At 35.8% G+C, this 16,716-nt stretch overlaps 1 protein-coding gene across 1 annotated transcript; it reads left to right on the top strand.

Moving 5' to 3' along the window:
• The first annotated feature begins 603 nt into the window (after positions 1 to 603).
• Positions 604 to 4,629, top strand: LOC149425321 (uncharacterized). The gene has a single exon (XM_089650764.1). It carries the CDS (start codon positions 604 to 606, stop codon positions 4,627 to 4,629), a length of 4,026 nt encoding a protein of 1,341 aa, XP_089506890.1.
• Positions 4,630 to 16,716: the final 12,087 nt, after the last annotated feature.

Raw genomic sequence — 16,716 nt, 5'->3', positions numbered from 1 at the left:
TTGAAATATGTAAACATTAATATTAAGTAGTTATAAGGATTTCCTCACACCAATATCGGTCTGAGGACCCACTGATTCATATTGTACAATTTATTATAAAAACATTAAAAATGCTAGGGAAAAACAGTTTTCATGAGATGAAGCGGCGTAAAGAGTACTATTGAATAAACAATTTTAATATTGACTATTAAAGTCATATGAAAACACACGAAGCTGCACAAAAATGCACCTAGTTTACGCGGGGCATTTTAGACGCGCGCACACCGATGTGTGCACGCCCCCGCTAGTCCTATATATACTGCGCGTAAAGCGATCTCAAGTCTCTCTCTTCCGACATCTACTCTGACCGCTTCACTCTGGACTGCTTCTCCCGCTGGAACTACTACAACCGCCTTTGACTTCTGACACCTCTCGCTTCCTTGGACTACCTACTGCTCTTTCCTTGGATACACGACATCACAGCAATCGGAAAAGGCCCTGAACATAAAGCAGCTCACCGACTAGAAGATTCAGCACCCCTTATTTACAGTCAATGTAAAGGACTTGCGTCTGATACATTGTGTGGTCCTTCGCAGCCGCATTTTCTAGTCTCCAGCTGCCAAGATGACACCATCTCTACGCTCCGGGAAGAATACAATGGAGGGAACCAGACAGGATGAGTCACAAGCCGCTAGCAGTACCCCGCACCCCGCCGGTCCCTCTACAATTACGCCTCCCGCTAATGCGGCCGCCGCGGTGAGGGCCGCCCAGCCACAAGTCACTGGAATGGCGATATCGGACAATTCTCCGGTACAGATACCCATCCATGACTCATCATCAGACAGCGAGGCGTCAAATGCAGATTCATTCAAACAACTGAGGCGAGAATTGAGAGCAGAAAGGCGACGAAATCGGAAATTACAGGAGGCCCTCATCGCTTCAATAGCGGCTCCTACGAAAAAACAAGCGCCTTTAGTGGAACCTGACACACATACAGAACAGGCAACCACACATCAACAAGGTGCCATGCAGGGCGCCTTACAAGGCTCCATGCAAGGTGCCGCACAACAAAACAGCGCAGAGTACCGGTCTTCAGCATCCAACACCACGATGCGAGGCCAAACAACCCCTCTGCAGCCTGCTATCATCAACACGGAGTATCCGGCCGCAATATCCGGACAACAGCCGACACAAACTACAGCTCAAGGGGCCTCACAAATCCCCGCAGCATCCTACAATCCGGAATATCAGCCGGGCTCACCACATACGCAGTTCGGCCAGACACCGCCTGCAAACAACACATACGCGACATTCCCGGGCCATCCCACGCAGGATGACACGGCGCGACAAACCCAAGACTGGGTCAATAATAGAACGGAACAAACGGCGCCAGCAAATCCGTTCCAACAGTTTGCGGCCTTTATGACGGAGGCTTTCCGCGCCTCGCAAAATGGCGGTACTCCGCGGCAGCAGCCCGAAGAAGAAAACCGCATGGCGTCCCTTATCGCACGCCAATCAAGCGCTAAGGACCTCCCACCATACTACGGAGACGCCGTAGAGTGGCCAGCATGGCGCGCTCAATTTTATCAATCAACGTCTACATGTGGGATGACGCAATCAGAAAACCTCATGCGCCTTCAGAGAGCATTGAAAGGCAAGGCTCGTGAAGCAGTAAGTCCACTCCTATTGGACCCCACGCAAGTACCGGAAATAATGGACGTGTTAGAACATCGGTTCGGTGGTGCTCACACTATTGCATCACTGATGTTTGAAAAAATAAAAAAGTTACCGCGGCTGCCCGAAGATGCATCAAACGACGCACTTATTGAGTTTTCGGGTACAGTTCAAAATGTGGTGGCCTCACTCGGCAGTCTGAAGTGTGATTATTTATCTAACCCCGCGCTACTTAGTGAAATTGCATCGAAAATGCCTCTTGTGCTCAGAGTGGCGTGGTTGGATAAAATAGCCGATCAAGTGATAAGTGCGACAATTCAACAATTAGCCGCATTTCTAAAGCGGCTCACAAACGCAATCCCGCGTTCGGGCTTAGTTGACAATGCTCGGGCTCCAATGCGACCGCGACGGGAACAAGTATATGCGCAAAATTCTCAAACCGATACGGAGAGCGAAAAGTGTGCACAGTGTTTCAATTCGCACAAAATTCACGAGTGCCCCGTGTTTTTGGGGAAAAATGTCCCCGGACGATGGGAAATAGTAAAAAATTCCCGACTTTGTCATAAATGTCTAGACGCAAGACACCATACGAGAGCGTGCAAATATCGTGTGTGGTGTGGAGTGGGTTCTTGTTGGCTTCCTCATCATAAACTACTGCACGACCCGTCGCGTGTGAAATCATCTGCCGGTACCTCGCGCGATAGTGAAAACCAAACTGTAACCAGTACCACGTCGTATGGACATGAATCAGTGCTGTTGAAAGTGATACCGGTAACCATATGTGGCCCAAACGGGCAAGTGTCAATTTATGCCCTACTAGATGAGGGGTCAACTGTGACCCTTCTAGACAATGAAACAGCGGACAAAGTGGGAGCAACCGGGCCGACCCGCGGGCTCCGTATTCACGGGGCAAGTGGTATGTGTTCGTCGGATAGTACATCCCGGCGAGTTAAACTATCAGTGCGCGGAGACGGTGACGAATATGTTATTACGGCGAATACAGTGCGAAACCTGGACCTACCTCAACAAAACATAGCCGGTCGGTGCCAAGTGAAACCAAAAATATTATTGGGACAGGACAACGTGCATCTTATCGTGTCAAGAGAGGTGCGCGAAGACACAGAGAAAAGAATGCTGTCCCGTACTGCACTCGGTTGGATCGCGCATGGAGGCGTTCATCCCGTAGAAAATATAACGCTGAGCATTATCGGCGAAGCCGAGAGTGGAGATCAACAGCTCTCAGAGCTAATAAAACAAAACTTTGCGATCGATTCACTTGGAGTGACGTCAGCGACACGCGTAAATGCGACCATTCAGCGAGCAGAGGCTCTTATGGAAAACACCACTCGGCCATATGACACCGACCGGTGGGAAACGGGCCTACTGTGGAAAGAAGACAATACGCGCCTACCTGACAACAAACAGTGCGCGCTAAAACGATTATACGCATTAAAGAGAAAGCTAGCGAAAAATAATAAATTAGAAGCAGCATATAAAATGAAAATTAATTCTCTGATCGAACGTGGATACGCGCGCAAATTAAATATTCAGGAGGCGGCCATTCCAAGCCCTCGAAAATGGTACCTACCGCATTTCGCGGTAGTTAATCCCAATAAACCGGGAAAGCTAAGAGTGGTTTTCGACGCAGCAAGCCGCTGTCGAGGTGTATCATTAAACGATCAGCTATTAACAGGGCCCGATCTGCTCTCCTCGCTATTGGGTAACATTTTGCGCTTCCGCGAAGGAAAAATCGCGCTCGCGGCAGATATTGCAGAAATGTTCTTACTAATAAAAATAAAAAGTGAGGACCAACCATCTCAACTATTTATCTGGAGAGCAACGCCAAATGAAGAGCCGAGCACTTACATGCTCACCGCAATGATGTTTGGGGCAACTTGTTCCCCAAGCAGCGCGCAATTCGTGCGAAACAAGGTAGCTGAGCAACACAAAGTGCAATATACCGCCGCGGCAAAAGCCATACAGGAAAAAAAATATATGGATGATTATCTCGACGCCGTGGACACGCGTCGAGAGAAACGGTACGGGACATTATTCACCTGCCTGTCACCCAGAGCTGTATATCTCGAGCTAGCGGCCTCACTAAGTGTCGATTCAGCTATAATGGCAATGCAGCGAATGTCAGCTAGACGAGGCCAGCCCGAATGTATATACTCCGATAATGGGACTAATTTCCATGGCGCTGACAAAGAAATTCGAGACGCGCTGGAATCAATTAGTCGAGACCCCAGAGTACAAAACTACATTGCAACACAAAAAACATCGTGGAAATTTATCCCCCCCCTGTCTCCCCACATGGGGGGAGCTTGGGAGCGCCTCGTGCGCTCTATAAAGAGAGCCCTCAAGTCAACTATGAAAGAGCGCTCACCGAAAGCAGAAACTCTCCTCACGGCCCTGGCAGAAGCAGAGTACATAGTGAACAATCGCCCGCTGACTCATGTCTCTGTCGACCCGAGAGATGAGGAGCCGCTAACCCCTAACCATTTTTTGCTGGGATCAGCAGGAAAGCGGCCACACCTGTCACTGTATGCGGCAAAAGAAGAAGAGGTCTGCCTAAGAAAACAATGGCGAATCAGCCAGCAATTAGCAGATATGTTTTGGCGGCGATGGATGAAGGAATACTTGCCCACTATAGCCGCACGTCAAAAATGGCACCAGCCAGGTACCCCTATCAAAACGGGTGATCTTGTGCTAATCGTGGATCCCGCTTTGCCCCGCAATAGTTGGCCCCGCGGGCGAATCATTGAAACAATGCCCGCCGCTGATGGGCATGTAAGGACCGTTCGGGTCCAAACCAACACCGGAGTGTACGTGCGCCCAGCGGTCAAAATTGCCGTACTCATGACGACACCAAACACGGGCCCTAAATCACAAGAGGCCCCCCCACGCCGCCAAAAAGGAACCGGCCGAATGGATCGCCGCCGGACAAAAGCATCCCGTCACGTTCGAATTTGCTAGGCGCAGCCGATACTGCACCGGGGGGAGGATGTATCGAACGCATTACGCAATGCTACCCAAAGGCCGCAAAGCAGATGTCTGACCATGTGAGGATAAGAAAGCTGTATTTACCCGGCCGGCGAGTACTGAGCACAACGCGCGCCAGGACACAGTATTTACGTAGTATCCCCTCCCCGGCTCGAGAGCACTGGGCACATCGCAAGCCATGGACCCAGTATTTACGTAGCATCCCCTCTCCGTTTCCCAGGCGAAGCTAGGCCAAACAGTGAGCGGCAACGGTCAGCCAATCAGCGTAAAGCCACGATAAACCTAGAAATATTTCTCTTTTCATATATAATTGCGCAAATTAATGTTAGATTTGCGTGAGTCTCGCCGCAACAATGCTAAATAAAAATATACAGGTTGAAAGGCTGGACTCACGTCTATGTTGTAAAGTAATATTGAAATATGTAAACATTAATATTAAGTAGTTATAAGGATTTCCTCACACCAATATCGGTCTGAGGACCCACTGATTCATATTGTACAATTTATTATAAAAACATTAAAAATGCTAGGGAAAAACAGTTTTCATGAGATGAAGCGGCGTAAAGAGTACTATTGAATAAACAATTTTAATATTGACTATTAAAGTCATATGAAAACACACGAAGCTGCACAAAAATGCACCTAGTTTACGCGGGGCATTTTAGACGCGCGCACACCGATGTGTGCACGCCCCCGCTAGTCCTATATATACTGCGCGTAAAGCGATCTCAAGTCTCTCTCTTCCGACATCTACTCTGACCGCTTCACTCTGGACTGCTTCTCCCGCTGGAACTACTACAACCGCCTTTGACTTCTGACCTCTCGCTTCCTTGGACTACCTACTGCTCTTTCCTTGGATACACGACATCACAGCAATCGGAAAAGGCCCTGAACATAAAGCAGCTCACCGACTAGAAGATTCAGCACCCCTTATTTACAGTCAATGTAAAGGACTTGCGTCTGATACAATCAGTAATTCCCATATTTTCTAGTTTTTTCAAATGATGTGAATGATTTTTTGCGTCAAAGGCTTTAGAAGAGTCGAGGAATATTCCAATAAAATTTTCATGTGAGTTTAGAGAATTTTTAATATATTCAATTACGAAGGCTATGGTGTTGGATGTTTCTAGATTTTTTCTGAACCCAAATTGTTTCTGAGAAAACGGTGTGTTTGATTCTAGGTAATTGATGAGTGCATTTTTGATCTTAGTTTCTTCGATTTTAGATAAAGTGTTTAAAATTGTAATTGGTCTATAATTATTGTTGTATTTATGATGAATTGGTGTGATAGTCCCTATTTTGAATTATGACGGAAATCTGCTTTCGTAATGGATTTGTTTACTAGGAAGAGTATCTGTTTGATAAGTTCGTCTTTTAAGTATTTTATTGTTTCATTGTTTTTTTCCATCACTACCAGATGACTTTGCCGGTTTGAATTTAGATAAAATTAGTGTTAGTTCGTGTTTAGTGGCTGGTTTTAGTGCAAATGTCTTCCTTTGAGAATTTTGTGTAAATGGTGTATAAGTGTTTTTAAATCATGTTAATATTTGTATCGTTCAAATTTCTTATTTAAATATCCTTTGGATCTTTTTTTTCTCACAAGAATATTCTAGTTTTTACCCAAACATATTTATATTTTTTTTATATATATTTATGTCCTGAAACAGTGCAGATTTGAGTCCAGTCTTGATGTATTCGAATTGATCAATCAATTTTTAATTTTATTCACTAGGTTTTGTTATCATTCCTTATAAGACCTGTCAGATAAGTCGACGTGATTTGGTCGACTTCTGGATACCAATTAGTCTTCATTCACAAAAGAGGCAAAGATTATAGAAAATCGTATATTTACGTTATCTTTTGACGGAGTGAATTAAAAAACTGAATTGAACTCGAGATAAGATAATTCTTGTTTAATTTTACGAGCGTATTACTCTTTCCTTTACTTTTTTTTACTTTTCAAAGCAATAAAAAATAAACTTTAGTATGTTGCCTTCAAAGATATTTTATTTTACTAAATGTTTTTTCTTGTGTGAAAAGGTCTCTCCTTTTTATACATAAACGTTATTAAATCCTTGGAAACACTTATTATTAACAAGAAGTTCGATTTTAACACGAAATTAAGTGAAATTTTAGCATAATTTGCATCCACGTTTTGTAACGATCCTGTATAGTGTATAATATGAATGTTCCCATACAAATAGTGAATGTCCTATACAATATACTAACATAATACTATTTATTATGTACCGTATTCTTCTGTCGTTCAATTGAATTCCATTTCCACAGAAATATGAAATGATTCGAGCACAGGCGAATAACTTCGAAATATCTATAACTATTATATAATGCTATAGGTATTAATTTTACTTTTATGCTTCTTTGCAAGAGATATTCTGCTTTCGTAGGTAAATAAGATTTATACAACATTTGGTAGCGTTTCGTTTACAGGTTATAACAGTGTTTCACAGATTCGATAAAAAATATTTCGGAAGGTAAATTGATCGCTTATTTCGACAAAAAGAGTTAAATTTTATTAGTTAATTTTTTACCTTTTTAAGAAGTTTTTAAGACATTTAAAAACAAAACTTACCTACTACCCTCCATATTTTTCGTAAATCTTAATCATTATATATACACCTCTGATTCAAAGTAAAATAACAGTTAGTTTTAATTATCCTTACTACGAACAAAAATTGTATTAAGCTCTGGTGTCATGAAACGAGCCGTTTCTGTATTTAATTTCTAGGTCAACGCAACTATTTGCAAAATCATTTCTAGTAAGATTTGTATATAAGAAAGATAATTCTACCTACAACTGATTAATCGTTATTTAAGACGAGACAATACCCTAAAATAAAGCACCTGCCTGACAACTGTAAATGGGTGATAATATTTCAAGTAATGTATTCCCTAAATAAATAATTAATTAATCTATATAAGCGAGGTAATTATGCCTTTTGATAATAATAAAGTAATTGTAAATTCACCTGTGAAACACGTCATAGCAACGAAGTTAGTAAAATCTATATGGTTGTAATACAATCATTTTGTACCTCCCATGTTTACCATCTCCCACAAATATTGGTTATAGATATTATGTAAACCATAGTTTAAGAAATAATTGTACCAGTCCAAAGATTGCTTTAATAAGCTGATATTGGTGACTGTCAAAAAAAAATAATTGAAAAAAGAGTTTTATTTTTTTTCAATTCATCATAAGTTTAAATATCTGAATGTGTTTAATTTCAGGTTTATCAACGGCAAAAAAAATGGAACTGACAACATTTCTTAGTAGTGTCCTCCTAATTTCCATTCAAATTAAGTGTTTTGCCATTTTCCCGAAACTCTGGGAAAGCTCTCAATCGGTCGCGCTAGGGGCAGGGTTATTGACGAAATTGCGATCGGAACTTGAAAACACGGCAAACTTCAGTCAATATATTCCGCTCAACTATCAGAGTTGGTCCTTTGGAATGGAAGCGCCAAATTAACTCCATTTCATCAAAAGTTATCGAATTTTCTGTAGATTCCGGGCGAGAGCAGACAGACGAGGTCAATGAATGCTTAAATTAGGCACGATTTTCGATTTACGCTAATCAACAACATTGATCTTCTGAGTTCAAAATAATATCCTAACTATTAATATTATAAATGCGATAATGTGTTGGTTTGTTTTGGAGCAACCGATCAACATAATTTTTTGCAGGACTAGGCAATAACATAGACTATTTTTTATCCATGTAAAAACAATTCATTCCGTGGGAAAATTCTTTGTACAGTTTCTCCCCAAGCATCGTGCGAGCGAAACCGTGGGTAAAAGCTAGCTTTCGTATAAAAAAAGTATCCATTTCAATGTAATAATATTGTAATGTATAACTTACGGACCTTTGAATGTTCAAAAAATCAAATAAATGTTACAATTTTACAGCACTTTGTACTCACTTAACCGGTAAATTAAGTAAGTAAAATTCTGAAAGATTTTGAAAATTATAATAAATCGGAAATAGGAATATAATTTTTGCGTATTACAAGGAGTTCATACTGAATGATTTGTTTAATTTTTAACTGTTAAACCACAAAGTTTTGGATTTAAAAAAATATTTTACAATAATATGATCTGTTTTACTGTTCGTGAATTGTGATATATTCTCTTAAATATTTACAAAAGCTTGTAAGTTCAAGTATTTTTTTTATACAAACAATAGTAAATCAATTTATTTTTCACAATAAATGTCAACAAGTTTCAGAACCAACGATTCCTTGGTCGGGATACGAAGATAATAAAAATTAGAATTACATTTTAAGTACAATAAGTGATGGAATAAGGTAACTAATAAGCTGTTATGTGAAATATTATCATTAAATAAATTATATATTAGGTTTCCCCCTTACCAATAAACGTGTTTCAAATTTTACGCAACTGATAAACAACCATTTATCATACATTAATGCGTGGTTTCCAGCTGCGTAAAACTTAAAACATTTATAAATGAGAGTCTACATGATTTAAAATGGTGTCACAAAGTATTTACTTAATATTATAAAATTAATGTAATAGGTTATAATAAAAACAAATGCAGTAGATGCAATTTAGTTAGATCTTCTGGTCGTGAGTAGTTCAAATTAAATATGTTGGGCAATAATTACTTGCTGTTTCACAGATACACGTCATTGAATACGTGGGATTTTCGTTCGTATTTGCCAACAACAATAATTTTCCACCAATTTATCATTAAGATGGGCTTCATTTAGTACCTAGTGCGCTGCTCGTTTGTGAGCACGACCATTTAACTTGGGCTTCTACCGCCAGGTTTAACGAGCCATCTATTTCCACAGAGGGCTGCGATCATCTCCTGGATTACCCCAACTCCGCCAACTAATCCCATAAACTCACAGTTTTCAACAAATGACATACACAATGTCTGTAAAACTTCCACATCATAAATATCTCGGCATTATAAAGATTGAGGTAGTTCCTCTACATACCGTGTAACATATGGGATATATATATATCTATGTATATGGATGCTAGCAAATTTGTCATCAAACGACGCTTTTACTAGAATGACATTTTCATAGCACAAACTAAAAATGCTTAAAAATTTTTTAACTTTTCTAAAAAAATTATTTATTTTTCCTTTGGAACACAATATCGTTTCATAGGGGATAGATGCGCGAAATTAAAAATGAAATTTAAGGTGTTTAAGAGTTTCTGTACATTTTTTGTGCACTTTCTCATGGGATACAGGTTTAAATCGCATATCGAAAAATTACAGCTAGGGCGAATTTCCAATAGCACCAGCACCCGATCAGTTTTCATGAGGTTAGTATAATTTTTTCATAATATTCTTAATATTATTACTTATTTGTACTTACACTCTCGACTACCATACTAGGCTCAGGCCCGTAACATGTTAGTGGTACATAGATTGATTATATTATTTGTAAGGTAGATACAAAAATTAATATAAAAACAATATTAAAAAAATATAAGAAACATTTTTAAGCAGTAATAAGAATTAAAATTATACTGCATGTCACGAAAAGCGAAATTGATTTTGTACTGAAGGAAGTGAAAATAGATGTAAGCAAGCCAAAAAATATTTAATTATTTTAAAAAATATACGCAAAGAAATATATTGCAACATATAAATTCATCAGCTTTTAGAATAAATCAAATTCCAATTTTAGTGAGGATGGAAGCAAATATACCGCATAGTGTTTTGGCGGCCGGCGGAAAAAGCCGACAAATCGCGAAGCTGGCCGAATGAAGAGTTGTTCCATGCAAGAGCTTCGTCCCGTCTGTCCATGCTAGCTACGAGTCAGTTTTACTCCCCTAGGGGCGCCAAAAGATATTTTACACTAAAATAGAAATTTTAAAGAAGATTTTACTATTATTAAAAAATTAACATTAAAATACAGGCAAAGTATGCCTAATTTAAGACTTCTCTTTCGAAAGAAGACAAAATCACAGAACACATTATTGTATAGAGATTACGGTGAAGATATTACACCAACCAATATAAATATAGATTAATATTGAATTGATGTTCAAATTGCATTTTCGTGTTGATTAATGATCTTATATACCAAAAAGAGAAAGAGGAATAGTGTAACAGGAGAGCACGAGTTTCCTTCAAAATAATGCGAAAATGTGCGCCAACGGCCTAACTAACCTAGCCTTCCTTCAGGTTCTGCAGCAATGAAAGCCTTTGGCAAGGTTTTGTTAACAATAAAAAGATTAACACTAAAAAATCAACACATTATTTATATGTAAAGCATTTTAATAAGTTGTCTTATTTTTTTTTTATTTTTTATTTTTTTTTTTATTGAATAAATAGTTAATACATATCAACAAACAAGTCCTGCTAAGCCAATTGAATTGGCTTGTCAACAGGTGCTTAAAGTTTAGTTTCATATACATTTTATAAGGTATAATTTACATCTTATATCTACAGAATCAACAAATTTTTCATACATATTAAAATAAATAGTTTTTTTCCGATAGCCAATTTTTCACCATATATTTAACCTTATTCATAGATTTACATTGCTTTATAGAGTCAGGTAATAAATTAAATATCTTCGGTATGTTGTATTCAAACGTTCTCTGTCCGTATTTATTATTAAATTTCGGAACTATTAACCCGTCATTGCGCGTGAATCTAGTACTGTATTTATGTTCTAATTTTTCTTTATGCTGCGGGGTAAATATATATTGAATTATGATTTTTTGCCATAGAATAGCCTTAACAGGTAAAATTTTGGCACTCTGAAACAGCAACGGTGTATTATGTCTCTGTTTAAAAATATTAGGGACGACTAGTAATTTTACAATTGCGTTTTGTACAACTTGGACTTGTTTCAGATTGGTTATACTAGTATTTCCCCATATGGTTAATCCATATCTTATAATAGATTCTGCCATTGACATATAAATTATTTTAAGTGTTTCAATTGATAGGAAAAATTTTAATGTGTACATTCTGCCAGCAATTGATCTGAGTCTTTTACAGGTTTTTTTAATATGTTTGTCCCATTTGAAAAAGCAATCTACTGTAACACCAAGATAGACATATTCTGTAACTAATTCTAAGCTTTCACATTTACAATTAGTCGGGATATTTTTATGGATGCAATTAAAATTATGAGAAATAATATTAGGATTAAATTGAAATCTGGCATTAGGTGATCTTATGTGCATAACTTTGGTTTTTTTAGCATTTATTAATAGTCCTGCATCATGTGACCATTTACAAAGTTGATTAAAGTCAATTTGCATGAGTTCAATTGCAATTTTTAGATCTTTATGTGATATGACCAATGCCGTATCATCTGCAAATACAAAATGTTTAACAAAAGAGAAAAGTTTTTTCATTATAGTTACATAAATTATATATAGTGTAGGTCCCAATATGGAACCTTGTGGAACTCTTGCAGATACATTCTTTGTTTTACTAAAAGTATTATTTATTTTGGTACATATTTTTCTATTTCTAAGATAATCTTTAAATAAATTTAACACATTTCCTCTTATTCCAATTTTTTCTAAGGTTTCTAGCAGTTTTTTAGAGTTAATTGTGTCAAAAGCTTTAGAGTTATCGATAAATAACACAATAACATGTAATTTATTATTTAATTGATTATTTATGTAATTGGAAAAATCTTGCAGTAATTTTTCAGTATTTTTTTTTCTTTGAAAGCCATATTGATTTGGATCTATGATAGCAAATTTTTCAATGTAATTATTTAATTTATTTGATAAAAATTTTTCGAGAATTTTTTCTAACGCAGGTAGTATACTAATAGGCCTATAATTTCCCAGTTCAATGTGTTTTCCACCTTTAAATATTGGTCTAGTAATGCTACATTTAAATTCTTGTGGAATTTTTGCTTGATTTATTATCGTATTGATTAAATGAGTAATTATTGGCCCAAGAGTTTTTATATTTCTTTTTAAATCAAACATTCTTATATTGTCAATACCTGTGCTTTTAGAGTTTTTCATTTTTTTAACAATGTTTTCAATATCAGTTATAGTAGCTCTTGGTATAAATAAACTGTGAGGCAGTTCTTCCAGTACAATATTAGTAGCTTTGTGATTGCATTTATGTAACATGTTGCTGATGCTATCCGAGAAGTAATTCACAAAATCATTTGACACAGAATCCTCAGTTCTATCTTTTAACATATATCGTGTTATTGTTTCATCACAATCGTTTTTGGGTTTACGTCCTAAAATATTATTTATCACATCCCAGGTTTTTTTTGTATCATTAAAACAGTTTTTAAATTTATTATTATAGTAGTTAGTTTTATCTTTATTTATAAGTTTATTGACAAGGTTTCGTGATTTTTTGTATTCTGTTTCATATGTTTTGTTTGTTGGTGTACTTTTCCATTTTTTATATTGTTTATCCCTTTTATTTATTTGACATAATAATTCACTGCTTACCCATTCATTTATTGCATAAGGTCGTGTTTTCGGTTTTTGCACTATCGTTTTAGAACTACTCTTGTAAAATTTATTAAATACAGATTTTATTTTTTCATATAATGAAATACAATCCTTCTCCTCTATAAGTTTACTCCAGTTATAATCTCTAATATGTCTATCAATATCCTTTTGTGAGATGATTTGAATATACTTATTTGCAAAGTCTTCCTGACGTTTATGACATTTTATATTAATAGCAGTGATATAATGATCAGCAATATTATTTTCACAGACGCAAGCTGTTATTTTCTTGCCTCTAAATTTGGCAAATATATGGTCAATACACGTGCGAGTAATTTGTCCATTTAATACAGCTTCTCTGGTTACTACATTGATGCATTTAATTAAATAATGGTTAGTAAGTAAGTTTTCATACGAAGTTACAATATTATCTTGTTCATCAAGCAAATTAAGATTTATATCTCCAAGTAAGATAATATTTTCCTTACTATTAATTGTCTCAAGATATGATGATAATTCCGTCAGAAATGAAGATTTACTGAAATTAGGAGGTCTATAGATAGCTATTATATTGACTTTAGTTTTGTCCTGGAGTATGAGCTTTCCTGATATATTTTCAAAATGTATTGATTTTAATGTTTTTAGTCTAAATTCAAATTTGTTTCTTATATACAATATAATACCTCCTCCTGACTTATCAGTCCTGCAGTAGTTATATGCATTATATCCAGGAATATTGTAAATACACATACTTTCAGTTTGAATAGATGTTTCACATAGCATCAGAATGTCAATATGCTTCAAACAATTAAGTAAATATATATGCAATACATCCCAATATTTTTGTATAGATCTTATATTTAATTGAATACAAACAAGATTATCAGACGAATTTGTGATTTGTTTTTTTATCCAATCTTCTAAATTATTTACTGTACTACTTTCTATTTCATTATCATTATCTATATAAGAAAAATTATTCTGCGCCATTTAATTCGTGATGGTAATTAATTATTTTCTTTTTTTGTTTAACAGACATGTTTTGAGTATAAATTGAAGAATTTAATGTTAAATATTTAACAACATAAAAGTGATTGTAATTGAAGCTAATTTGTACAAGTACTTTTTGATAAAGGCTTAATAAATGTAAAATAAACTGTATGTTCACATCTAGTGTTATTTCAGAATATTTGTCATATTTTAAAAAAAAATTTAAAACTGTTTTTATAATTATGAATGTGAAATATAGTACACAGTGAAAAAATGCATGTTTAAGTAAACAAAAAAATGTTGTTGAAGGTGACGTTATGATATTACTATTCAAAAAATAATGTAATATAATAATGTTATTTTTGTTAGTTAATTTGTGATTTTTTATAATTTTTATAACGATATTTATATAATAAAAAGTAATAACACTAAATCTACTTTGAGACAGGTTTAATCTTATTTCTAGTCAATATTCTATTTTTTCTTTTGCTAAAAAGCTCATTTTTTTATACACAATACATTTCGTTTTATCGTTTGCAGAATGCTTGATGTCAATATTCCAGTTCATTTTTTTATTTTTTTTATCACAATTTTTACATTTAGGTTCTTTATCTTTGTTAGCACAATCTTTGTAGGAATGATCACCAGCACAGTGTGTACACAATGGTTTGTCCTTTTGTTTATGAAGACACCTGACAGAAGTATGTCCAAAGCCCAGGCAGTGATAGCATTGCACTAGAGGATGGGCATCCTCTACTTGTATTCTCTGGTATCCCACATAGATTTTACCGGTATATACTAGCCTTCTTCTTATTTCAGTACTAACTTCTATTATGTAATTAGATGTGTTATTATATTTGTTTTTCAAGATCTTTTTTAACGTCATCTCAATTTCTGGTTTATCTATCATCACATCCTTAATATCTTCATTCTGTTCGATTATATCTTGTATTATATCATCCTTATTATAGTCATTAGCAATGCCCTTAAGTATTATAGTTGGTCTTTTCTTTTTAATTTCTGTAGCACTGATGTCTTTGAACTCGTCTCCAATAGCTTTACTCATTTTTTCCGCATCGTACTTTGTCGAACATTTTATAAGTATTCTATTTTTAGATATCGCATTAACACCAATCACTTTTGCACCAATCTTACTTAAGTTAATTTTCTTCCTGATTTTATTTTGTATATTTTCTGAAGATTCGTCAGCATTGTTCGATGAAACTATTAATTTATAATCACTTTCCAATATTTTATTTTGGTTTTCAGCTACTTTGCCGTATCCAAATGTTGGTTCAATTATTTTTCCCTTTGCTTCAGATAACTGAAGAGTTAGATGTCCCATCCAGTTAAATATAGCACTTGTTTTTGTTGTAATTAAGTTAATTTGTTCTTTATTAAATTTATTCACTTTATCTTGAACACAATTCAATAAATCATCAATTGCCTCCTTCGCAGAATCCATGAATTGATGTGGATTCATATTTTTTTGAAGTAAAAAACACCGTTTTTTAATAAAAACCTTAATAGGTTCTAGATATTTAGGATAAACTTTAAATTTCGTTATGTTTCACTGTTTGTTAATTGTTTAATTCACTAAATTGTTGTGTCTTATTGTCCTTTCTTCACAAACAATGAAATAGAGCACAGATTCACTTTTTTAAAGTTTGAAAACGCACAAACAACGCACGATCGTGAAATCAATGTATTCTGCACTTTTTTACTGCTAAAATATAGCTTTATTTGCGTTTATTTCTTTAAATTAGTATGAGCAAGGATGAAACGTCAAGTCTGTGGTTAACTGAATTTTCTTTAAAGGAATTTACGCATTTGATATTGAACACTTTATTCGTCTTGTTTATATGCATTTCACTTCCTCAATATGATGAGTTGTGGATTGCATATTCCACACAAGCTGGAATATAAATATTGAATTCTTCAACTCACAGGCTGTTCATTTTTACATCAAGTCTAATTTTAGACGTTTGAAGGTAAACAATTCACCGTTTCAGGTCTTAACGTGCGTCCCTTTCCAACTACTCTTTGTAATTTTGTAATATAATTCCAGGATGCTTCGCAGCAGCAGGTTGACGAGATGGAACAGAATTTAAAGGCCTTTGAGTTGTGTTTAGTGTTTGCTTTGGATATGTTTGTCCTTTGTGAGTGAACGCTGAAAGCAACGGGCGGGTAACAGGAAACACTTCCCACCCGGCCAGCGAGGAACCTCGTTACTCGTTAGTCCTGACGTCAATTAGTGGGAAAAGCATCAAAACATCATTCTATAAATATTTTATGTATTGTTAATAGGTGGCAAACATAATCAGTTTCTGGGAATTAACACAAAAAAATTGTTTGCACTCTAAGGCTTTTTTAAAATTATTTTCTTCTAAAAGTACACAAAAATTCTGTGATTTTTTCTAAAATCAGTGTACCGTCAGAATAAAGAAGATGGATAATGAAAAGTGAAGAGAGGATGAAGAAAAAATTCTTGTAAAGTGAAAAAGTTGAAAGGGGGAAAAAATGGGAGAGAAAACGAAATAAAGGAAGGGAAAAGAAAGAAGAAGAAGGGTGAAATGAAAAAAATAATAAAAAGGTAAAAATTTTCACCCAAT

The sequence above is a fragment of the Hesperophylax consimilis genome, chromosome 3 (genome assembly GCF_061612785.1).
Source record: "Hesperophylax consimilis isolate HC1 chromosome 3, BYU_Hcon_1.0, whole genome shotgun sequence".
NCBI lineage: Eukaryota > Metazoa > Arthropoda > Insecta > Trichoptera > Limnephilidae > Hesperophylax > Hesperophylax consimilis.
The sequence above is the reverse complement of the archived record's forward strand: the minus strand, read 5'-3'. Positions and strand labels throughout refer to the sequence as shown.

What these genes read in the sequence shown, in the direction of transcription:
- LOC149425321 (XM_089650764.1), top strand. Translation starts at nt 604, where the DNA reads ATGACACCATCTCTACGCTCCGGGAAGAATACAATGGAGGGAACCAGA.